General features: G+C 44.9%; 2 protein-coding genes across 10 annotated transcripts in view; one reads left to right on the forward strand and one right to left on the reverse strand.

Moving 5' to 3' along the window:
- VPS13B (vacuolar protein sorting 13 homolog B) overlaps positions 1 to 14,552 on the forward strand; it is an 848,142-nt gene extending 833,590 nt beyond the window's left edge. For all 9 annotated transcript variants that reach the window (XM_044928327.2, XM_025264770.3, XM_025264769.3 and 6 more), the window contains 4 exons: positions 5,568 to 5,744; positions 8,760 to 8,862; positions 9,338 to 9,587; positions 13,094 to 14,552. In XM_044928327.2, the coding sequence (XP_044784262.2) occupies positions 5,568 to 5,744; positions 8,760 to 8,862; positions 9,338 to 9,587; positions 13,094 to 13,342 (779 nt within the window). In that variant the 3' untranslated portion in view covers positions 13,343 to 14,552. The remainder of the gene's footprint in view (positions 1 to 5,567; positions 5,745 to 8,759; positions 8,863 to 9,337; positions 9,588 to 13,093) is intronic.
- Positions 14,553 to 15,230: 678 nt separating this feature from the next.
- On the reverse strand, positions 15,231 to 25,249 carry LOC123329348 (cytochrome c oxidase subunit 6C). Its single transcript, XM_044928338.2, has 4 exons — positions 25,114 to 25,249; positions 24,053 to 24,184; positions 22,984 to 23,111; positions 15,231 to 15,358 (listed from the first exon to the last, which is right to left on the reverse strand). The coding sequence occupies exons 2-3, from the start codon at positions 24,161 to 24,163 to the stop codon at positions 22,998 to 23,000; spliced, it is 225 nt and encodes a 74-aa protein (XP_044784273.1). The 5' UTR covers positions 24,164 to 24,184; positions 25,114 to 25,249; the 3' UTR covers positions 15,231 to 15,358; positions 22,984 to 22,997.
- Between the last annotated feature and the right edge of the window lie 445 nt (positions 25,250 to 25,694).

Raw genomic sequence — 25,694 nt, forward strand, 5'->3', positions numbered from 1 at the left:
TGCTTGGCCGCCTGCCCGCTGAGCATCTGAAGGAGTTTGCATCTCTGGGAGATCAAAGGGGCCCAAAGCAGGGAGACCAAAGGTCAGAAACGATGAGCTTGAAAGGACCTGCCCTCTCTCCAGGCTGCAGTTCTGTACACAAGGCCTCCTCTCACAGCGGCCAGCTGAGTGAGGCTCTGACAGGAAGCAGTGCGATCTTTCAAGTTCAGTTGCAGTTACCAGAAATTGTTTAAGTCCTAACGAACCTGCAGGGATGTGGGGCACGGCCGGGTGATAACGTGTGGGAATGGGGACCTGGGGTGGAGCAGCTGCTTAAGGAGCGAACCCCTCACTGGTGGCGTGGCTGCTTTGGTGTAGGTAGGGGGCGGGGAGGAGCGGGGCATGGTCCCCAGGAGTCAGCAACCCCCAGGCTCGGGTTCCAGGTCCCTATCTTTGTGACCTCAGGGCTTCTCTTCTGTAAATTCATGCTGGAAATGACTCTGCCGTTACTAGAAGTAGTGGTGGTCCGTTGCGCGCCAGATGCAGCATCTATGTTTGGTCAGCAGCACCTTCATTATGTTATGGTAGCAAGGGAACGAGAAGGGCCATCTGGTTTCAGCGAGACCAGAGACCAGACGTCTTCAGAAAAGAGAGCCATCTGACCAGTGGCTGGGGCATCTTGGCTTTAGCTTTAGTCTGGTTGCTGTAACCATAGGAAGTGACTGTGAGGTTACCGTGGAGGCCTTGGGTCATTATCTGGCAACCGTGGGACCTCTTTCTGCTAAGAATTGTGACCTTGCATGCCCTCTGCTGTGGGCAGGAGTGCTTCCTCCCCACTGTCCAGGATCTTGGATGGAGGCACTCAGCATAGGAGACCTGAGCTGGCTGGCATGTGGCTGTTTCCATCTTGGCTGATCTGGGCTCTTCCCACCCAGAGACACCCACACCCACTCTCCTTTTTCCACTGTCTGAGACTGTGCAGGGTGGTAGAAATCACTTATGTGGGGAGCTGTGATTCTGCCTTTGTGACGTCACCCTTTGGAGCACGGCTCCTATTACTAACCAGGATAGAAAATCCCAAACCTTGTTTTGTACACACTCCTCCATGCAAGGGAATCATTTAGGCTGTCTATGGAAATTGCAGTAGGCTCATGGAGTCTTTCAGAATCTAAAGTTAACTTCCGCAAACCTAGGAGTTCTGGGAATGATGTGAATCTGGTTGCGCCTGCCAGCAGTGCTCTGACCCTGGGCCCCCAGGAGCTCCGCTCCCAGCAACACACCATGAGCAGTGTGTCCATTTCTGTGCTCCTCAAACTAAGGTTGACCCAACCAGCTTCCTTTCTTGAAAGAGTTCAATAACTGTATCCCACATGATCACTGGGTCATCTCAAAACGTCTGGTCCTCGATGTATGGCAGGAAGAAAAAAGGGAGGCTAGAACGGATTTGTCGCCGTGTAATACATCCCCAGAAATGGTGTATAAAACCGCTGCATGCCAGTAAGTGCCCAGCTGAAGTTAGAGCTGTTTATATATAATAGCCACGCTTAGTAAAATAAAAAAGCTAGTTCCTCAGTTTCTTCCTTTTTAAATGACCTAGTTAGTAAAAATATATTTAAATAACACTTCATAAATGACGTAAACATAAATGACCTAGTTAGTAAAAATATATTTAAATAACAATTCAGGGTTGTCAGAGCACTTCCACATGAGTCATCTTGTCTGGTCTTCAAACCCTAGATGTGGATGAGGTTAGGTGACTTGCCCAGGTCGTGCGTCCAGAAGGGACAAGAGCCTGGGTCTTTCCACATGTCACCCACCCTGAAGGCTCCACGCCTGGAAACAATCAGGATGTGGGGAGACTGAACAAGTGAAAGTTGCAGAGTAGGAAAAACACATTTCCCCCAAATGTTTATGAGTTTGATGGGCCTTCTTGACTCAGCTCAGCCCTCATGAGGACACTGTGGAGTGTTACGAGGCTCTTGAAAAATCCAAGGACATCTATAGCTGCCTGGCCAGGCCCATCGCCCCGGGTCAGCAAGGAAATGATGACCCAGAGAGGGATGCCACCGAAGCTCCTGGAAGAGGTCTACAACTGTTTTCAGAAAGCAGTGGCTTTTGGAAGAACTGTCCAGCCTACAGAGTTGGCGTCAGGATTGCCCGCACTTAGCAGCTCTATTCCCCGGACAGACCCACTTTCTACCTCGGCCTGGAGCCTGCTGAGAGGGGATGTGAGCTCCATGTGGCACTTACCGGGCACGTTACCTCCCAGATGGGTCTTCTCTCTCATGAATACCAAAGGCAGGCTGTCAGAACTCCCTTCTCTGACTTAAGAGTTAGTTGCTGGATTTCCCAGCAGCCACGCCTCATCTCCATGGCCACTCTCGAGATGACGTTCAGAATCCCGGCCACAACGCCTCCACCAGGTGAGTCAGGACATGGGCGCCCAGAAGGCGCTGGCCCACGGTCCCCCTGGTGCCGCCCTCAGCCATCAGCACCCTGCGTTCCAATTAGAAGGGAGTTTCCGAACAACGAGCGTGCTTCTTTCTCGATTTGCTGATCTGTTCTGGTCAAAAACAAGCGCGCCTCAAGCTGGGATGCCCAGCACACTCTGTGGGGCCTGTTTGTCCCTGGAACGGTGAGCTTTGGAGCGGTGTCACAGCCTGTGCCTCCAACCATCGTGATTAAAAACAAAAAAGCCCAAAATAAAATTACAACATGCAACACGGCAGCACTGGAACAGCCACACGGGCAGAACATCGATAGATAGTGACCCAGCCTAAAGCTGAGCGAGTCACAGAAGAGGTGAGGAGAGCCTTTTCGTTTCCTTGCTTCACAGAGCAAGCCCCCCTCTTCCACCAAAGGAGGGGCAGGAAAGGAAGCACGGCTGGGACTTCCCTGGTGGTCCGGTGGTTAGGCCTCTGCATGTCCCTCCCACTTGAGGGCGTGAGTTTGATCCTTGGTTGAGGAACTAAGATCCACAGGCCACGCAGCATGGCAATAAAAGAAAAGGAGAAAGCGAAGCCAGGCTGGCCGGCACAGGAAGGATCCCTGGAAGCCCCCTCCCCTCCCTCCTTCACCTCGTCACATCACAGCCAGCTCCACATGGCTGCCCTCCATGGCCTGATGCCCAGCGGACAAGTTTTGGGATCCATTTTCACTACCTAAAGCCTCAGAGCAGAGTTGGAGTATACGGCAGTAAATAATGTACCGGTGGTGGGATTTGGCTGGATTAGGCTTATGGAGAAAGCCCCTCTGCCTCTCTGAGAGCTGCTTCGTGGGCGGGGCTGGGGTCTCAGGCACCCGGGCCCCGTGTGTGCATCAGGCCAGCGTCCCACCCAGGACCCCGGGACCCCACAGCTCCTCCTCTGCCTCTTAGGATCTAACACCTGTCACAGTGTTCAGGCTTCCCACTTCGGGGGCGGCCACAAGAGGTTATCTATCAAAGCCACAGTAACCGAGCCTTCACTGCGGCCAGGAGCTGGAGAAAAGTGGAGGATCAGAGGGGAGCCTCGCTGCGGTTCCTGTCTGCGCTTAGGCAGGTGGAGGTCAGAGCCCGGGGTGGGGGCTGCCCCAGGCACAGGCCTGACATGTTAAGGGAAAATGAGAGATTTTCACCTGCCCCCCTCCTAACTCAGTTTTAATAGTCTTAATGGAAATCTGCACCTGAGAAAACACTTTTCTACCAGAAAAATGCAGAAAGGCAATTAATTTGATAGTGAATTTGTTATTATTTACCCCACCTTTTCTGCTCTCAGCATGGGCGTCTTTCAAAGAAATCAGGAAGTGACATCGCAAAGGCTATATTCTTTGATATGATGCTTTTCACTTTGACCTGCCTGCTGTGAGATGATTTGAAGAGAAGACCCCAGGGTTCTTGCCCCTCCCAGTGCAGCGGGTTCCATTAATACTTCCCAGCTGCCCTGACTCCTGACCTCATAGATGGAGAACAGAACCTCAGATTCCTCAGACTGAAGACGCGAGGCGAGCTCCCAGCCCAGGCCCCAAGACCGGGTGTCGTAGAGCGCCTGAACCGCCGTGGCCCGTGGTCGCTGACCGTCAGGGCGGCCCAGGCCAACCGTGAGCAGCCTCCTCTGCTTCCAGCATCATTTGAATAAGAGGTTTGGGAAGCTGTGGTCTGGGCTGGGAAACAGACCCTTCGCCTCAGGTCACTGTTAATCTGTCAATACATAAACTTAAATGGCGCTGTCAAAATTTAGAAGAGTGGAATCCATGAAGAATGTTCCCTTTACAACTGACACAAAGGAACTGGCCTTTTTGTTTTACTGGATTTTGTTCAATGGAATATGACTTGAAATTAGCAGGTCATTAACTGAGACCTGGAAATCTCCCTTTACCCAGGAGACTTTGAATTAGTGGCATTTGGAATAATGGGGTTTAACATGAGCTAAAATTTCTACCCAGGGATGGTGCATTTTCATTCATCCTAGCAGGTTTGAGTTGAAAACAGAATTCTGTCAAGAATTGTAATGAAATTTTTACCTCTTGCTGGGTTAGGGAACTCTTCACTCCATTGTGGCAGAAAAATCTGAACTTTTGAGGCCTTTTACTCAAACTCAACCCCTGGTCCCTCAGAGTGCGAGGAGCAAGGAGGGAACCCACAGAGGCCGAGGGATTCACACACCAGCTCCACGCCTGGCCTGGCTGCCCCCTGGGAAAGCTGTTAGAGCAGACAGCCGTGAGCTCTGGGCTTCTAGCTATTCTCAAGCGAAGAGTTAAGTGGCCAATCCTCAGTTGAAGTGAGAGAAAAGGAGATTTTTCCAAGACTGGTCAAGGAGAGAAGCTTGTTTTATAAACAGGATCAGTGACTAGCTTGGTGGTTAAGAATGAGGCTGTGACTCTGACTCCCTAGACTCAAATCCTGGCACAAGCACAGGACAGCTGTGTGACCTTGGGAAAACTCCTTAACCTCCCTGTGCCTTGGCGGCCTTGTGCTGAGGATAAAACCACGACTCCTGAAGATTGTGAGAATTAACGATCTCCTACAAGTGAGCCCTTAGCATACAGTAAGCCCTTGAGACAGACTTACTGTAATAGAAATAATTATTACGATATCAATAATTACTCTTACTATGTAATTCTTAATATATTAACATTAGGTTATATTAAACAATTGCTCTTATTCTTACTAAAAGAGCGAACAAGAAAGAGGCTCGCCCTTTTCAGGTTTTTCATCCCCAGATTCAGTGAAAATATATTCTGCTCACTCTCCTAAGGAATCGTTCCTGCTTTTCTCTAAACCGTGTTGCTTGATTTCTGGAGAAAGGTGTGTGGGTGCACTTGGAAACAGTCTGGCATGTTTATTAAACTCTAAACTGAACTTCATAGATCCTGGCTGTGTTGGGTCAAACCTAGTCAGAACATCATGTTTTGATGAAGATACTGCAATAATAAATGTCTAAAATAGCCTCAGTGTACTTAGATAAATGGTAAATGAGTGCATGGTAGAGCGCTTTATAATGAGGGTGGGGTTTCATTTTCAATCCAAACAAAACTGTTCCAGATTGAAAGCTTTCACTTTCTCAGGGTTTCATGCCTCCGTCCTTACCCAGGCTTTCGTTATTTTTCAGGTGCAATTGCTGGTATAGTTGATCAGCCAATGCAGAACTTCCAGAAAACATCAGAGGCTCAAGCTTCAGCAGGACACAAGGCCAAGGGTGTTATCTCCGGCGTGGGGAAAGGAATCATGGGGGTGTTCACGAAGCCCATCGGAGGGGCTGCTGAGCTGGTGTCACAGACTGGCTATGGTGAGTCCTGGAGAACTGGCCAACTCGGACGTCACTGGTTAATTTGCGTTACTATACCAAGGTTTCCCGAAGATAATCTAGCCCCTCACATGACCAAGGAGTGAAAAATAAAATAGATAAAGCTATAAATAATAGTTCTTTTTCTCACCTCCTTAGGCTTATCTACACGAAGAGTAGAATTGGACTACTACTAATAAATTATGATAAAATTATAGAGATAAAATTATTGATTTCCTAAATCAATTAGTAATTTCAGTGTATATGTGTCATGGAATCTTTTTATAGTCATTTAACAAAGCAGGCTTTAATGAAAAGTAACGAGTTAGAAGTTGAGGACAGAAAGCCGAATATATTGAAGCAGAGAGTAGACTTACCTTTTCTGGTGAGCAATTTGGAGAATGAAAGAGCATGCGTGTGTCAGTGGACGCATGCACACTGCCCGTGCCGCTTGGCGTCTGGCATGGCTTTCTCACCATCAGACTCTGTTGCTATTGCAGCCAGGCCCAGTCTCCCAGCCAAGGTCAGCAAAGGCGCATCATCTGCCACTGAAGAGCAGACTGGTGCGGAGAACCCGGGCTCCTGGAACTACTGCCTTAGGATGGTGCCAGGGCTCTCCACAAAGCCATGTGCACACAGTGGGGGTGTGGGAAAGGACGCGCCTCTTCCTGTGCTAATTTTCTGCATTCTGGGCAGAGCACATTATGTGACTACATAAATAGCTGTTCCATCACTAAGTCATGTCTGACTCTGTGACCCCCATGGACTGCAGCACTCCAGGCTCCTCTGTCCTCCACTATCTCCAGAGTTTGCTCAAATTCATGTCCATTGAGTTGGTGATGCTATCTAACCATCCAATATAAAAAAAGAAGTCTTTTAAAAATGAAATAAATGTGTAGATACTACAATAAATATGGTACTTTACCCTGAAGACAGTTTGACATTTGCTTGTGGAAATGAGTGTCAGCAGGTCTGCAGTGTGAGTTACTGCAAAGTGGTAGTATAGTCATATAGTTATAGTCATTTAACAAAGCAGGCTTTAATGAAAAGTAACGAGTTAGAGGTTGAGGACAGAAAGTCGAATATATTGAAGCAGAGAGTACTCAGTTCAGTCGCTCAGTCGTGTCCGACTCTGCGACCCCACGGACTACAGCACGCTTCGCCAACTGCCGGAGTTTACTCAAATGCATGTCCATTGAGTCAGTGATGCCATCCAGCCATCTCATCCTTTGTCATCCCCTTCTCCTCAAATAGGAATTACTTTTTTTTTTTTTGGCCTCACTGCAAGGTTTATAGTGGAGAAGGCAATGGCAACCCACTCCAGTACTCTTGCCTGGAAAATCCCATGAACAGAGGAGCCCGGTAGGCTGCCGTCCATGGGGTTGCAAAGAGTCTGACACGAATGAGCGACTTCACTGTCACTTTTCACTTTCATGCATTGGAGAAGGTAATGGCAACCCACTCCAGTGTTCTTGCCTGGAGAATCCCAGGGACAGGGGAGCCTGGTGGGCTGCCGTCTATGGGTCACACAGAGTCGGACACGACTGAAGTGACTTAGCAGCAGCAACAGCAGCAGCAAGGCTTATAGAATCTTCCTTTGTTCCCCAACCAGGGATTGAACAGTTGCCCTTGCAGTGAAAGCACAGAGTCCTAACGACAGGACCGCCGGGGACTCTGGAATTGTTACCTTTGTGCCTAAAATCGGTATCATTTTGGTCATGAAGTGGTGGCTGGCTGGCACCTCAAACAATGGGCAGGCACTCTGCATGTGTAGCTGCATCTGGCCGTAAAGTCCGCGGGGTACATTTGACTGCGGCTCTGTGCCTCGTTAGATCTGACAAGAGGCAGCCAGATTAGGGCATAAAACCCGTGTCTGAGAGGAAGAGAGCAGGAAGAATGCCCACGCTCAGGCAGCCATCCGGAGCGGCTCCTTTAGGAGACCACACAGACAGGAACATGTGTTCCCACCCCTTCCCCTCGCCGCCTCCCCCTCACGCCTGCCTCTCTCCCCTCCGGTGAATGACGTTTTCACTCACAGGGAAACTGACAAAAAGTACTGCTGCAACTCATAACTGGACAAAGTTGAACGATCCCTTATCAAATACTTACACATTCACAGAAACATTCCTTTTGCCATGGATGGCAGCAAGATAAAGTCAACTTAGACTTCATAAATTCCTCTGGTCTTGAAAGCGCCCTTGTCCCTCACTGCGTGTTTCCCAAGGCTGTGGGGTTTCTCCCTTATGTAAGAGCATCTCAGAGCAGAGCTTCACATGGCCTCATTGGTTTCCATCATTCTTGTAAAAGTTTTATTACCTCTCTGAAGGTTTTACAAACCACTAACTCTTAGTCTAATGACTGTGCCTCATTTATAAACATTTACAGGCCCTCAGAAAGCACACAGGCTGTACCATCTCTGGTTCCGGAGCGTCTCTGGAGGACTGCATGGCTGCCGCTGGGTGCCCTCGTTTGGTGCTGGCACCGGGGAGAGCGTGTAATAAACCAGAGGCCCCACAAGTGCTCATAAATATATATGGATTCATGTCTAACAGCTGGACTAAGTCATTTAAATACTGTATCTAGGCAAACCACACGCCTTTGTGTGCATCTCTGTGTGTTGTGTTTTTTATTTGACCAGCCACACCGCAGATACAGACATATTGTAATATTAAGCAAGGAAGTCAACTAACAGTCTTGACTTTTGTGTCACATCAACTGTAAATGATGTGTAAGCTATTGCTCAGGCCTGACTATTCCCAGGAGCATTATGCTTCCTCTAATTGCCCACCTGTACTTGGACTGTAGCTCATTCATATTTCAGCTTGCAGCTAATATAAGATCACCCGGGTTAAGAGCATTGCAATGTTTAATGATTATCTATACACTTACTTCCAGAGATGTGACATCATTTTGGATCTGTAGCGTTTTATAGATGGCTCTGAGCAGATGACATCACTGTAGCATGACGTTGTTTTCCAGAAAACAACTAGTAAAACCCCCTTACTTCTCTTACTACAGGTATTTTACACGGAGCTGGACTTTCTCAGCTTCCCAAACAGCGCTATCAGCCAAGTGATCTGCACGCTGACCAGGCTCCAAACAGCCACGTCAAATACGTCTGGTAAGATTATCTGGACGCTGGTTAAGCTGTACATGTGCACTATATGTTAACAGAGCCTGGCTTCCTCTCAGCTAACAGGCCACCCTTCCAGGGGAGCCCACGAGGAGCAGCTGTTTTCAGGGGAGGCTGCCGGTCCACAGCTCCAGGCTGGCAGCAGAACACCCGCCCCATGTCCCACTCAGGGCAGGATGTCCATTGGCAGGGGTGCCAGGGCCCACGAGAGGGCCTGAGGTCATGTGTCCTAATTAGGAGGGACATTTCTAACGGGGGGAAGAGGACTCACCAAACCAAGGGGTACTGCAGGAGGAGCTGGGTTCGATTGACCAGAATCAGAATTAAAGCAACAATTACACATTTCAAGATGAAATGAGTCATCAGATTGGTGAGGGCCCTTCCGTTGGTTCAAACCGTGAGCCCTGAGAGGTGAGCATCTCTCCCAAGCTGGCTGTGGCCTCACCTTTCTCCTCTGACGCAGGAAGATGCTCCAGTCTCTGGGCAGACCGGAAGTACACATGGCCCTGGAGGTTGTTCTGGTGAGGGGCTCGGGCCAGGAGCACGAGGGCTGCCTGCTGCTGACGTCAGACGTGCTCTTCGTGGTGAGCGTCAGCGAGGACACCCAGCAGCAGGCCTTCCCAGTCACGGAGATCGACTGCGCACAGGACCGCGAGCAGAGCAGCCTGCTCATCGTGCAGCTCAAGCAGCCCAGAGTGGCCTGTGACGCAGAGGTACCTTTCGACAGAGGGGTGCCTGGGGTTAGCTGCCGGCAGAATTGAGACCCGGGGTGACCGCAGGTACCTGGGTGTCTGTGAGCCGGCAGCCTCTGTGGTGGGCGCAGGAGACCAGGAGGGCTGCCAGGGGCAGGGGCGGCAGGAGGCCAGTGGACTCGCCACTGGGGCTCAGCCACCTGAGAGTCCAGGGTTGGTCGTTGTGGGGCCGGGATGCGGGAGCTCCAGAGTGAGCGGGTCTGAACAAGCCGGGCCAGGACCAGGGCAGCGATTCCACAGAGCAGGCCTCCAGGTCTGAAGTCCACAGGGCAGGCCCGAGTCTGCGCATGGCCTGGGAGTGCTGCAGCCGGTCCCTCCAGCAGGGATGAGAGAGAAAGGGTCACCCAGGAGCCAGAGGCGTCACGCGTGGAACGAGCACAGGCACCACCTTCCTCAGCCCCAGCTCCTGAGAGCTCGGGGTCAAACTTTTGTCTCCAGCTCTCTCCCACCCCCCTCCTCTGTCTTCCATGCGGCTCTGTGTCCCCTTCCCCGTAGGGCATTTCACACCCACTGAGCGCTACACGCTACCTCCTGGGGACACTGCGCAGGCTCCAGGGGCAGGCTCCCTGGCCACACGACAGCTGGGAGGGGGGCGCATTCTGGGTGTCGGGGGCCAGAGGTGATCGTGGGCTTCCTGCCGTCCAGACCAGGGTAAGCACACGCACCCACTGGAACCCTGCTCTGCCCTTGCCTCTGCCTCCCTGCTGATGGCCTGATCCTTGGGGCCCCAAGAGCTGACCTCGGAAACGGACATCTTTTCCCACACAGCTAGATTGGGGTTGGATCAGAGGTTAAGTGGAACCTGCCTGTCCTAACGTAGGGTCTGAGTAGCTCCCAGAAAGGACAGCCAACCTGGCCTCTGGCAGGTCCTGCGTGATTCCTTCTTTCGTTATGTTCTTCCTGGTATGGGAGCCTGCGTCTCCCTCACACCACTGTTTGGGTAAAATTATCTGAGAAGATGGAAGGCAGCCAACCACAACAACTCTGAGATTTCTCTAGTTTCTTGGATCATAATCAGTCAGGCTTTAAGCTGGGGCTTGGCACTAAGACTACATTGCTGGTTCGAGTTGATGACTTTCTGGGAATAAACAGAGGTCAGATGTCCAGCCTGACTTTATTAGATCTGCCAAAATCTTCTGATCCGGTTGACAATAAAGCAGCAATGATCTGGCTACAGGCCTTGGCAGGGTATAGTATCATTATCTTCAAGTCCCTGGTCCTTAACGAGAAGCTTCCAAAGCCCTGAGGAGTATCTGTGACCATCATTATTCTTCAGTTGCTTGGGAAATATTTCAGATCTTAAACTATTGAGACTAGAGAATCAGCATTTGCTGTTAAACTATCTTCAACTGTGATCCTTCTTTGGCTCTTCTGCTTGAGGAGGGTACTGTGGGGAATTGTAGCTGGAGGGGAACGCACCTCAGCTTCCCTGGGGGTTACTGAGATTGCAGGTGGAGTCACCACCCCGAGAAGTTGTCCAGCCTGAGACCATGGGATCCCTGACATTGTGGACACCATGCTCGCCACTCATTTCCCAAGGGTGCTCAGGATGAAGGGGTCAGGGTGAAGGGATAGCTTCAACAGAGGCAGGAAGAGATGACTGGGAGCAGGAACACTGCAGGGCAGCTTACACAGCAGCAGGAGGCACTGGGCCGACCAGCAGACTTGCAACCCTTCAGCCTCTAAATTCCACTTTCTCACCCTTTACCTCTAACCCCAACTCCTTATTAACAAACAAAAAATAACTGCCCCGTTCATCCTGTGTTCAAACCCTCCCCTCTCCTCCCCCACTCACTCCAATGGAGACCCAGGCTGCAGAACAAAAATGCACGAAAAATATTTTTTTTTGGAGACAGTAGATGCTTCCTTACTAATGCTCTGATCCAGTCCTTCCAAAATGGGAGTGGGGGTCACTCAGCAGTGCTGCATAATGGTGCGTTTCCCTCAATAGCCACGCCCAACCTCAGCCTTGGGCTTAAACCTGGGCCGGGAAGCCTACCCACTGTCTTCCAGTGAAAACTAAAGAATAGTATTTTAAAATCTTTACATGAAATGGTTTTTCTGGGATTTTGCTCTAGATGCTAGCAAATGTAGCTCCTTTGAATTTTGGAAGGAATTAATTTGTAGATGACATCATTCAGTATATTCAAATACGGCAGGATTTTTTTTTTTAAATCAGCATTTGCTTTTCTTAGTTAAATGCAGCCATTTTTAGGGTAATAATTGCTTAATATGCCTGGCACATTATTGAAATCCCTTATGAGAGGCTCAAAATGAGTCAGAAGGTCAATTTATTCCTTGGCCATGTTCCTTTCACAACACGGGTTTTCCTGTGCTGCTGTTCAGGAGGAGCAATTAAGACTCTTGTGTATTCGAAGCTTTCCAGCTGAATCCTGACCCCATCAGATGATATCATCAGCGTTCTGGCTTTTGCCCGGTGCACAGCTTTCATCTGTCAGTGAATCTTTGGGGGCCTTTATTTTCTTTCCCAAATTTAAAAATATGAGACTGAACTCTAATGGACGCCCTACTTATTTTTCTGGCAGGCGGACCTCTCTTTACCATCCCACTGGCTTTCTGCCGCTTGTAAGACAGCCTTGGCTGCACGGTCTCTGTGCCCTACACAGAAATATATACATTCTTTACTACTATTTCAAGAACTCCAAAGTCCTCATTAAAATGTTTATAAGTCTTCCAAAGTAGTCTTGCCAACGTTTGGTAGGTAAAGGCCATGGAGAGGTCAGCGGCTACCTGATTCCCAGAGACCAGTGGCTTATGCTGGAAACGTCCCACTCCACTCGATTTACACAGTGGACAGCTACAGAATTCCAGGATGGGGGTAATTTATAGCTCCACTTGCCTGATGGGCACTTCCTGAGAAAATCTCTCTCAAGAGTTTGGGTAGCGCATCAGTTCTTCTATTTGAGCTCCACTGAAGACGCGCCAGACCCTGGCGGACCATGAGTACGCTTTGCATCCTCCTTCTTCTCCATAAAAACTTCCCCTTCCTCTGCCCAGTTTTTTTAATTTTCTCTAGCTTTAAATCCTAATATTTATAAAAGCAGAAAATGTTACAGTTCAAAAGGTATTTGTTTTCTTAATGCTCTGTCCAAAGCCACTGGTTTGAAAGAGGTAGATGTTCTGTCTGGAGAGGTTTCCAGAAACAAGCAGAGCTTTTATCTCAGGGTTTAATGTTGATTAGAATGAAACAGAGGAAAGATACTTTTCTCCTTTTTTCCTGGACTAGGCTACCAGAGAGCAGTGACAGATGTTTTTAAGAGTTAAGAGTAAAATATTCCCAAACCGTCAAACATGGGACTTTTACACACCAAGCGCTTCTTCAGTGGCTTTATTAGGTAACCTAAAAGGCAAAAACATCCAGTATATCAAGGCAAGAGAAGGAATAATCTTGTTATGGAAGTGTCCTTAAGAGGGTTTGGAAACTGAAAACTTCTTTTGGGTCGCAGGTGGATGGAGTTCGAGAGAGACTGTCAGAGCAACAGTATAACAGACTTGTGGACTACATCACAAAGACCTCTTGTCACCTGGGCCCCGGCTGCTCCTCCGTGCAGGCGTCATGCCCTGTGGTGGCTGCGGAACCGCTCCCCTCCACTGTGAAAACATACCATTATATGGTTGATCCACATTTTGCCCAAGTTTTCATTAGTAAATTTACCATGGTGAAAAATAAAGCCCTGAGGAAAGGGTTCCCTTGAGTCCCCTCCAAGGTGTTGATTGCTGCTTGTGCCATTATTTTTGAAAAAGAAACCTAATGAGCTCTTAACATCTATTGTGGACACAAAACCACTGTTCAATTCAAATTCTTCCTTTTTCCTACAACTAAGATACTTCAAAATTGAGTGATTAAAAAACTTAGTCCTTTCCTGTTTGGTCTTATCGTGTATTGAAAATACATTCCTTTTTGCTCTTTTTGCTAAAATTTCGACTTTAATTAAGATTGTCAACTCTGTAGTCAAGCGTTGGAAACAGATGTAAACTTCATCTCCTGCTGCATCTCTTTTTAGGATGAGACATCATCTTTGCCTAACACCCTTCTCTGCAGAAGTTTAGCTTTAAATGAAATTCAATGCTTAGGATCTTACTGTTTAACTTGTTATTTAAACGTGATGCTATTTTAAGTGAAAGTTGCCATGTACATTCCTACTCTAAACTTTTACTGAAATTTTACTGATGACTTATCCAGGTACATTTTGGAAAAATGTCTTTCTAATCTGTTTTGCTAGGCAAGCAAATCTTTATTTGTCTACTGCTAAAAACAGATCCAGGGTGCTCAGGTGAGTTTCTTTAGTTCCATAAGCAACACACTACTGGGGAACTCCCACTACTGGATATTTTTATGGACGGACTCACCCTGATGCCTTAGCCAAGTCAAGGACCCCAACACTAACCTTAACAATAGTTCATTTTGATGACTTAGCGTGATCCAGCATAAAGATATTACCATGATTTTTTGTTTTTAAAAAATGGATTTGGCTCAAGATCCTGGGTCACCACGTACACCTTGAGCATTCAGTAAAAATTTGATACTCCAACTAAAATACATTTTTACTTATTACATCCAAACTTGGGCCTACAACCTGATACCTACAATTGTGAGAGGCTAAGGAATTTCAATTTCAAATGTCTGCTTTAACTTAAGCCTCACATGTTACTGGGCATAAGAAAGAGATCACTGCATAGTTGTTTACTGTTAATGGACAATTTAGGCTGAATATGAAAAAAATGGCTCCACCATTACTTTGCTGTATCATACTCATTTAGGAAAGTGACAGTTTTGTCAACCACAAGAGTAACTATTTTTAAGCTTGTAAATATGTATTAAGTCTTGTATCTTTTATGATAAATTTGCATACTACTTCTAATTGTTATATGAAATTGTTTAAAATAAAACAAATTCTTGAATTACTGATCATACATAAACGTGGGTTCTTAAAATGCAGGTTTCACTGATACCTGGGTTTATTACAGCTTACATTATTGGACTCAAGAATTCTGCACAAGAAAATTTGTTAACCTAATGAAAGAACTGGGGATTCAGTTAGTTTTCGCTAAAATGACACAATTCTTAAAGCTCTTTTGATCACAACAAACAAAAACAATTACTAAAGGAGAGAAAGGTCCTAAGCCCTCCTCTGAAAAATGTTACCACACTCTCAATTAGCAAATATCAGTCCACCTCAATTCCAATTAAATAACTTAACTTTTTTTGTGTAGTCCATATTGTACATGCATACAGTTAGGCCTTCAATAAAATGGTAACCGAATAAAGAACCTTAAATGCACCTACTACATCTGTCCAATGGCTGGATCCAGTAGGGCAATCCGATAACAATGAAGTCCAAAGACATTTTATTGGAAAGACAGTCTGGGGGTTCAGGATGGGGAACACATGTACACCCGTGGCAGATGCATGTTGTTGTATGGCAAAACCAGTACAATATTGTAAAGTTAAAAAAAAATTTTTTTTTAAATAAATAAATAAAGTTACTTTCCAAATTCAAAAAAAAAAAAAAAAAATCCCTGACCAATTCTAATCCAAGTACCCCAAACTCTACATGTCGGTAAGAATAACTGAACAAAGACTTAAGTGTCCACAGTATGTTAACTGTTTATTTATTGAGAGACTATTTCTCACCCCAGATAGTCATAGTTTCATAGTTTAGGAACACAGGAAAGTGACAAACTTCCAGGGAACGCAACCCGAAGAAACTCTGTGGAGAAAAACAGAGTGACCAAGTTAACGACAAGCACTCCCTTACTGCCTCGCCACGCGGGGTCCCCTGAGCGCTACTGCCACCGATGCGGGCCGCGTTGCGCTCACTCACCCTTAGTCCATGAGCAGCCCCGGTCAGGCTGCCTGGGCTCCAGGTCCATTCTCCCCCATGCTCCCTAACCTCCCTGTCCAACCTCTTTTCCATTTGGGGCATTCACATGTTTTTCTGAGGTTTCTTGCTTCCAGGTACCAAGTTCTACATTTTTTTCTTCAAGTCCACCCCGTCCGTTCCCGTCTCATACCCATACTGTTCTTAAAAAGCAGCAGTCCATTTGTTCTAAACTTTTCTATTCTTGTCTCCAAATCTGCTCCTCTTTTTATTGTTTTTTAAGCAATCAACTTCTTATAAGTAAAAGGTAAAAAAAAAAATGTGTTTAAAAAATCAGCCTGTTAACATCCGATTATGCAAAGTATAACCACTGCGCAAATTTTGAAAATTTCAAAGGTACGAGAAAACAGCAGTGTTAAGATTCCACACACAAGAAACTAGTATTTTCTTGATCTTTTTACCTTCAGCCTTTTTTCTTATGCACTTTTAACACAGATCACCCTTTACATAAAACATTCTTAGTTTTCTATTTTAGTAGTTCCTGTTACTTTGTGATTGTCAATTCTAACGGACATAACAGTCCATGATGGAAATTACAATTCCTATCAGTTTTCCAACCACTGGGAATAAACTTGTTTTTCTACTATTATATATTACATATATTAAACTGGCTACTTAATATATGTATCGATCTGTGATTCAGATACTTCTTAATATAAGCAACTACAGAAACAGAATGTAACAGAATTGAATCTAACACTAGGCAAAAGTTATTTATACTCAAAATTATCCTTAAATTTTAGACACAGTATCTTAATTCACACTGTCCATGAGGCAGTGGACCTTGACTACCCAACCAGAATCTAGAAAGCCACCGAGTCACCTGTGGACATCCAAATAACAAACCATAAAAGGTTTCCAATACTTCAGGGAAGAAGGAAAAGAGCAGACCTTGCACACAATGTTCTGGGCTGTCTGAGGGCTTCCCCAGGGACTATTTCTGTCTTTATCTCGGAACACTGGTGACAATGGTAACTGCGTCTATGGGGCTTATGAGGCGCCATCAGAAAGAGCAACATTTGTATTGTGGAGGTGCATGAAGGGACAGAGAATGTATTTGAAGAAATAATGGCCAAAAACTTCCCAAATCTGAAGAAACAAATGTATATACAAATATGTTACTTGAAAATAAGATGAACCCAAAGTCTCCTAACATCAAGACACATTATAATCCAACTGTCAAAAACCAAAGACAATGAATCCTGGAAGCAATAAGAAGATTCACCGTCTATAACGGAGCTTCTGTAAGATTATCAGTACACTTCTCAGGAAAATGTCCTTCGAAAATCAGGAAGAAATTAAGACACTCCCAGATAAACAAAAGCTAAAGGATAAGGAGTTCATTACTACTAGATCTGCAAGGAGAATTGTTCAATTTGAAACAAAATTACACTAGACAATCACTCAAAGCCATACTGAAATATGAAGCTCCCTGGCAAAGGTAAATATATGAATAAATATAAAAGCCAGTATTAATCATGTTTCATATCCCCACTTTTAATTTTGTGGTATTTAAAAGGCAAAAGCACTTAAAAAAAAAAAAGACATCTGTGTTAATGGGCAAAATATCTAAAAATGCCATTTGTGACATCAATAACAAAGTAGGGGAACAGGGTTGTAAAAGATAATTTTTGTATGTGATTAAATTTTTGTATGTGTGTTATCAGCAATTCAAAATAGACTATAACAATAGGTTGGTTTAAACGTCCCAACCATAAGTCATGGATCTGAGGAATGGATACAAAACAAGGTCCAACTACAAGCTATCTACAAAAGATTCACTTTAGATCCAAAGATACACATAGTTTTGAAGTTAAGGATGAAAAGAGACTCCATACAGACAGCAATCTAAAGAACAAGAGTGGCTATACTGTTAGCAGACAAAACAGACTAAGTCAAAACATGCTACAAACACAAAGGACATTTTATAATGGCAGGTCAGTTCACCAAGAAGGCAGATTATATATACACCAACCATGAGAGCCTGGAAATATATGAAGCAAACACCAACAGAATTGAAGGAAGAAATAGACAGCTCTACGTAACAATAGGTGACTTACAATGTAAAATCTTACAGAAAAACTAAAAAAACTCTTTGGCAAACCTAATACTTTCAATAACGGCTATAAGTGAAATGACCAGACAGAAGATCATTAAGAAAATAAAAGGACTTGAACACTACAGACCAATCAAATCTCATTCTACCCAACATCAGAATATGTATACTTTTTCTTAAGTGCATATGGATTAATTTCCATGTTAGGTCATAGAACAACAGATTTTAAGACTGAAGTCACATAAAGTATCTTTGCTGGTCACAATGGATGAAACTAGAAATCCTAACAGAAGGAACAGAGATAGCAAGGGAACATTTCATGCAAAGATGGGCTCGATAAAGGACAGAAATGGTATGGACCTAAACCAGAAGCAGAGGATATTAAGAAGAGATGGCAAGAATACATAGAAGAACTATACAAAAACGATCTTAACAACCCAGATAACCACGATGCTGGCTCTCCTAGAGCCAGGCATCCTGGAATGCGAAGGCAAGTAGGCCTTAGGAAGCATCACTATGAACAAAGCTAGTGGAGGTGACGGAATTCCAGCTGAGCTATTTCAAATTCTAAAACATGATGCTGTTAAAGTGCTTCACTCGATATGCCAGGAAATTTGGAAAACTCAGCAGTGGACACAGGACTAGAAAAGGTCAGTTTTCATTTCAATCCCAAAGAAAGGCAATGCCAAAGAATGCTCAAACTACGGCACAACTGCACTCATCTCACATGCTAGTAATGCTCAAAATTCTCCATGCCAGGCTTCAAGAGTACATGATGAACCATGAACTTCCAGATGCTCAAGCTGGTTTTAGAAAAGGCAGAGGAACCAGAGATCAAATTGCCAACATCCGCTGGATCATCAAAAAAGCAAGAGTTCCAGAAAAACATCTATTTCGGCTTTACTGACTATGCCAAAGCCTTTGACTGTGTGGACCACAACAAACTCTTGAAAATTCTGAAAGAGATGGGAATACCAGATCACCTGACCTGCCTCTTGAGAAATCTGCACGCAGGTCAGGAAGCAACAGTTAGAACTAGACATGGAACAACAGATTGTTTCACAATTGGGAAAGGAGTATATCAAGGCTGTATATTGTCACCTTGCTTATTTAACTTACATGCAGAGTACATCATGAGAAATGCTGGGCTGGATGAAGCACAAGCTGGAAATCAAAGACTGCCAAGAGAAGCATCAATAACCTCAGATATGCAGATGACGCCACCCTTACGGCAGAAAGTGAAGAACAACTAAAGAGCCTCTTGATGAAAGTGAAAGAGGGTGAAAACATTGGCTTAAAGCTCAACATTCAGAAAACTAAGATCATGGCATCTGGTGCCATCACTTCATGGCAAATAGATGAGGAAATAGTGACAGACTTTATTTTTGGGGGCTCCAAGATCACCGCAGATGGTGACTGCAGCCATGAAATTAAAAGATGCTTGCTCCTTGGAAGAAAAGCTATGACCAACCTAGATAGCATATTAAAAAGCAGAGACATTACTGTGCCAACAAAGGTCCATCTAGTCAAGGCTATGGTTTTTCCAGTAGTCATGTATGGATGTGAGAGTTGGACTGTAAAGAAAGCTGAGTGCTGAAGAATTGATGCTTTTGAACTGTGGTGCTGGAGAAGACTCTTGAGAGTCCCTTGGACTGCAAGGAGATCCAACCAGTCCATCCTAAAGGAGATCAGTCCTGGGTGTTCATTGGAAGGACTGATGCTGAAGCTGAAACTCCAATACTTTTTGGCCACCTGATGCGAAGAACTGACTCACTGGAAAAGACCCTGATGCTGGAAAAGATTGAAGACAGGAGGAGAAGGGGACGACAGAGGATGAGATGGTTGGATGGCATCACCAACTCAATGGACATGAGTTTGAGTAAGCTCTGGGAGTTGGTGATGGAGAGGGAGGCCTGGCATGCTGCAGTCCATGGGGTTGCAAAGAGTCGGACACAACTGAGCAACTGAACAGAAGGAAGACAGAAAAATCCACAAATAAGTTGAGATTAAACAACATACTCTCCAACCACCAATGGGTCAAAGTAGGTTTAAGAAGAAAAGTTTAAAAGATCAAGTCAACAACCTAAGTTTACCCCTCAAAAGGTAGAAAAAGAAAAGCAAGCTAAACCAAAGCCACAGGAAATAAAGATTATAAACATACCAAGAAATAAATAGATAATATTAACAGACTTTAACTAAGTAAGAAGATTAAATCCACAATCAAAAAACACTCAACAAACAAAAGGCTGGGATAAGATGGCTTCACAGGTAAATTCTACCAAACATTTAAAAAAGTTAACCCCAATCCTCCTCAAACTCTTCCAAAAAACTGAAGAGGGGAACACTTTCAAATTCACTCTATGTATTTTTTAACTTGCTATATATTAAAGACAACTTAATGTGTATGGGAGAGAGACTGCCCTTCCATGTTTTCCTGTGTCTCTCATATGTCCACATCTGACTAACCATCTTATTTAAAAATACAAAACATTTGGGGCTTCCCTGGTGGCTCAGTGGTAAAGAATCCACCTGCCAATGAAGAGATACAGCTTTAATCCCTAATCTGGGAAGATCCTACATGCTGCAAAGCAGCTAAGCCTGTGCACCACAACCACTGAGCTTGTGCTCGAGAGCCCGGGAGCTGCAATGACTGAGCTCGTGAGCCACAGCCACTGAAGCCTGTGCGCTCAAGAGCCTGTGCTCTGCCAACAAGGAGCCCCTGCAAAGAAAAGCCCCCACTCACAGCAACTAGAGAAAAGCCCACTTAGCAACAAAGACCTAGCACAGCCAAAAAAAAAAACCAAAAAACACATTCTATAAGACCATCAAATATATTAAAGACAAATTACAGAGCAATATCCCAAATATAGATGCAAAAATCCCTCATAAAATACTAGCCAACAATTCAACAGTTCATTAAAAGGATTACACACCATGAACAAGGATGATTCAACATGTGAAAAATACAACACACAGCAGAAGGACAAAAAGTCACATGATCTTTTCAACTGATTCAAGAAATCATTTGAAAAATTTAATACCTTTCCATGATTAAAAAAAAAAAAAAATTCAAATAAAGAACAGGAAGAAAAACTACCTGAACATAATAAAGGTGATATATGAGAAACCCACAGCTAATATACTCAATGGTAAAAGACTTAAAATGTTTCTCCTCTAAGGTCAGGCGGGGGGGGGGACCAAGGATGCACATTTTGGCTGCTTCTCTTCAACACAGTACTGGAAATCCTGCTGCTACTGCTGCTAAGTCGCTTCAGTCGTGTCCGACTCTGTGCGACCCCATAGACAGCAGCCCACCAGGCTCCCCCGTCCCTGGGATTCTCCAGGCAAGAACACTGGAGTGGGTTGCCATTTCCTTCTCCAATGCACGAAAGTGAAAAGTGGAAGTGAAGTCGCTCAGTCATGCCTGACTCTTAGCGACCCCATGGACTGCAGCCCACCAGGCTCCTCCGTCCACGGGATTTTCCAAGCAAGAGTACTAGAGTGGGGTGCCATTGCCTTCTCCCTTCTCCCACTGGAAATCCTAGCCAGGGCAATTAAGGAAGAAAAGAAATGACATCCAAATTGGAAAGGAAGAAGTAAAGCTATCTGCAGATGATACGATCTTATATGCAGAAAACCTTCAAAGATTGATCGATCTCTCACACACACACAAAACTGTTAGAATAACTCAGCAAAGCTGAATAGTGTTTCTATACACTAACAATGAATAATCAGAAAAGCAAATTAAAACAATCTCATATTAGCATTAAACTGCAATTCTTAGGAATAAACTTCAACAAGGAGGCAAAAGACTTATATACTGTAAAGTATAAAACATTGGTGAAATTAAAGAAACAAATGGAAACACATCTTGTGTTCATGACCTAGAATACTTGTAACTGTCAAGATGTTCACACTACCCAAAATGATCTGTATAATGCAATTCCTATCAAAATCCCAACAGCATTTGAGAAATAGGAAAATCCATCCTAAAATTCATGTGGATTATCAATAAGACCATGAACAGCCAAAACAATCTTGAAAAAGACAACAAGGCTGGAGGACTAACTCTTCCTGATTTCAAAACCTGCTATAAAGGTATTGAATCAAGAGTGTAATATCGGCATAAAGATGGAAATATAAACTAATGCAATAGACTAGAGTCCCAAAACAAACCCGTCCTTATAGAGAAAAACACCAAAGGTACTAAAACTAATGGGAAAATTTTTTCAAGAGATGGTGTTTGGAAAACTGGATATTCACATGCAAAAGAATGAAGCAAACCATTTCCTTAACATCATATCCAAAAATTAACTCAAAATAGATCAAAGACCTAAAGGTAAGAGCTAATAAAACTATAAAACTTCAGGGAAAAAAGTAATACTTTATGACAGTGAATTTGTTAACGATTTCTTAAATATGATACCAAAAGTACAGGCAAAAAAAAAAATCAGAATCCATCAGAATTTCAAATGTCTGTTCATCAAAAGATACAATTGATAGACTGAAAAGGCAATTACAGAATGGGAGAAAATATCTAAATCATATCTGATAGGGGCTTTTAAATAACTCCTACAACTCAACAAAAAACTATCCGATTAAAAATGGGCAAAAGATTTGCATAGACATTTCTCCAAAGAAGATATACAAACAGCTAACAAGCATGGGAAAAGAGGCTCAACATCATTAACCATTAGGGAAATACAAATGAAGACCAAAAGAAAACAATACCTAACACTCATTAGGATGGCTACTATCAAAAAACCAGAAAATAAGTGTTGGCAAGGACGTGGAGAGACGCTTGCACACAAAAGTTGGTGAAGTGTAAAACAGTGCAGCCACTATGTGAAACAGTATGGTGGTTCCTTAAAAATTTAAAACCAGAACATCATATGGTTTAGCAACCCCACTTCTGAGTATATACTCAAAATAGTATTAAAAGCAGGGTATCAAAGAGATATGCACACAGAACAGCAGCATTATTCACAAGAGCCAAAAGGTGTATAAGGAATCCAAGTCCATTAACAGATGAATGAATAACAAATGAAAAACAAAATGTGGTATACAGATAAAATGGATTACTCAGCCTTAACAAGGAAGAAAATTCTCACACAGCTGTAATGAATAAACCTTGAGGATATTACACTATATGAAATAAGTCACTATTCCACTTAACATGAGGTACCTAGACAGAAGCATAGTGACTGCCTGGGGAAGTGGGAAGTATTTAATGGGTACAGAATGGATCCCCATTTGCAAGATGAAGAGTTCTGAAGACTAGATGTGCAACAATGTAAAGGTGCTTGACAATACTGAACTGTACGTAATTAAGACTGTATATTTCATGTATACACACAATTGAAAGATTTTAAACAGTAACTTCAAATAACCGTATTACCTTTATATTCCAAATCACTTTGCACTCTGAAAGATACCAGCCTTCCTCATCTCCTCAAAATCTTTCATGGAATCATAATTTCTGTAGAAGTCTGCATATGCCTTCTTTCTTTTTTCAGCTACAGCAAACTAAAAGGTAACAATCACATTCAGGGTTTATTTTTTAGATTAATAGAAACAATATCTAAAGACAACATAAATCACCAAGTTTCCGTTCACCCTGAAGCCTATTATTTTATTAAGTAAGTAATTAGGGCTTCCCTAGTGGCTCGGTCGGTGGTCAAGAATTCACCGGGGTTCAATCCCTGGGCCTGGAAGAGCCCCTGGAGAGGGAAAGAGCAATGCACTCCAGTATTCCTGCCTGGGAAATCCCATGGACAGAGGAGCTTGGCAGGCTGCAGTCCATGGGGTCACATGAGTTGGACATGACTTAGCAACTAAACAACAAAGAAGTAACTAAGTTAAAATGAACTTTTTAGGATGGATCCTAATCTGACTAGCATCCTTACAGGAGGAAAAAATTCAGACAGAAACATACTAACACATATAGGACCATGTGATGAGAGGGAGAAGACAGCCATCTTCTACAAAGTCAAGCAGAGAGGCAGCAGAAGAAATCAACCCCAAAGTTTTTTTTGGTTGTTTTTGGCCACACTTGTGGCAGGTGGGATCTTAAGTTTCCCAACCAGGGATAGAACCCGTGCCCCCTGCACTGGAAGCTTGGAGTCTTAACCACTGGATGGTCAGGGAAGTCCCCGACAGCTATCCTGATCTTGGATTTTTAGCCTCAAAAATTTTTTCTATTGTGGAAGCCACCCACTTTGTGGTATTTTGTTATGGCAGCCCAACCAAATTAAGCTTCATTTAAAGATGGAAGACAAGCCATGTGGAGAATAAGAAATACTGTCCCCATCACACTGAGGTGGGTAGAGAAAGGTAAGAGCAAGGGAGCACCCTACAGAGGGAATTTTTTTAAAAGACTCTATGAACTATCTATGAAAATGAAATATATTTTCAAATTGAAAACATTCTTCGACCACGAGCACAAAGTAAAAATAAAACATACATACCTTATAGAAAGTTGCAAACCCCAGAGAGACCATGAATGCTCCAACAATATGAAATCGCAGACGTTTGGCCAGAAGGCCACGCATCTGAGGTTTTGCCAAAGCAGTGGACATGGCAGTTTTTCTCCTCGACGGCTAGAATGAGAGAGAGCTCTTAGAACTCTTCTGCACAATACATTTTAGTACCTAGAGACACAAACAGGACAGTGGACCAACTCCTCTACCAAAACCTAGGATCTTTAGGGGCTTAGTGACTTCCATCTTTTTCCCTTTCACACGCTGAACGACCACCCTAAATAAGCAAGCCGGTTGCGACCCAACAGTAACTGGGGAACAAGAACGACACAGACCTCAACGAATTACAGGATAAGATCAGCAGTGGCTCTAGAGTGATAGCATAAGTGCAAACAACTCTACCACCAATTCATTTAATCCTGTGAGACAGGTGTTTTCCCGTTTTACTGACAAAAACCAGGACGCACGAAGGTTAAGGAAACACTTCAAGGTCGCGCAGTCAGGACTAATACCCGGGCGGACCCCCAGCAGGTCCCCCGGGCCCTCGGCGAGCGCCGCCCGCGCGGGGAGGGAAGGCCACGCGCGCGCGGGGGCGGCTGCGGGAGGGAGGCCCGCCCCCGGCCCCCAGCCTCCCAACCCCAACCCCAAGGCTACCACAAAGCCGACGGCGCCCCTCCCGCCCGGGGCCCGGAGGAGGGCGAAACCACTCCCTTTCTGCAGGTGAAAACACCGGGACCGGACAGGTCAAAGGACGCCGCCAAGGTCACGCTCGACGCAGTGAGACACGCAACGGCCCCCGGAGCCGGGCCGGCTGCCTCCGAAGCCTGGCAGTTCCTCCAGGCCCCTCTCACGCCCCTCAGCAAACCCGGGGTCCCCGGGAGACCCTCCCCGAAGAGGCCGCAACGCCGGGAAGCTGGGGTCGACACGGGCCAGAGGTCCGAGGTTTCCCGACCCTAGAGATGCAGCGTAACGGCTAGAGAGGCAGACCGGCAGCGGGAGGCGGCAGGCGGGGGAATCCAAACAAGGGAGGAGGTAGGCACACGACTCACTTCAACCGCGACGTCCTCTCAGGCTGATGGAGAAATGGACGGCGTTTCCGCAGCGCGCAGGCGCATAAATAGAGGGAACGGAGAGGGGACCCGGCTACGGTGGCCGAAAGAGTCCAAAAGGCCTCCGGCGCGCCTCCCGCCGGTCACAGCTGACGTTAACCAGGGTTTTCAATCTCTTCCCTGGGTAACCTTGGATTTATTTAGACTTTGACCTTCTGCGTCAGTTTCCTTAGTAAATTGGAGATACTGATCTTACTCATACACAGAGTTGATATGAACTGATTAAGGAATTCAAAGATTTTAAATGGGTGAATTTAAATAAATATATACCCTACAAATACAGCACAAATCTTCCTGGACATGGATTGCTCCGACTATGTGCACAAACCAACATTTTCATTATGACTATCCTTATGCATATAGCCACTTGTTTGGGTAAAGAGTGAACCAGACAGCCAAGTTCCAGAAGCTCACAGCTCAGCAAATGAGACAGGCATAAACAGAGTAATATCATGAATCCCAACCAGTGGATGCTGTAGTGGACAGCTGACCTAGCTGTTGCAGAAGCAATTACCGGCTTA

Source organism: Bubalus bubalis, chromosome 15, assembly GCF_019923935.1.
Source record: "Bubalus bubalis isolate 160015118507 breed Murrah chromosome 15, NDDB_SH_1, whole genome shotgun sequence".
Classification (NCBI taxonomy): domain Eukaryota; kingdom Metazoa; phylum Chordata; class Mammalia; order Artiodactyla; family Bovidae; genus Bubalus; species Bubalus bubalis.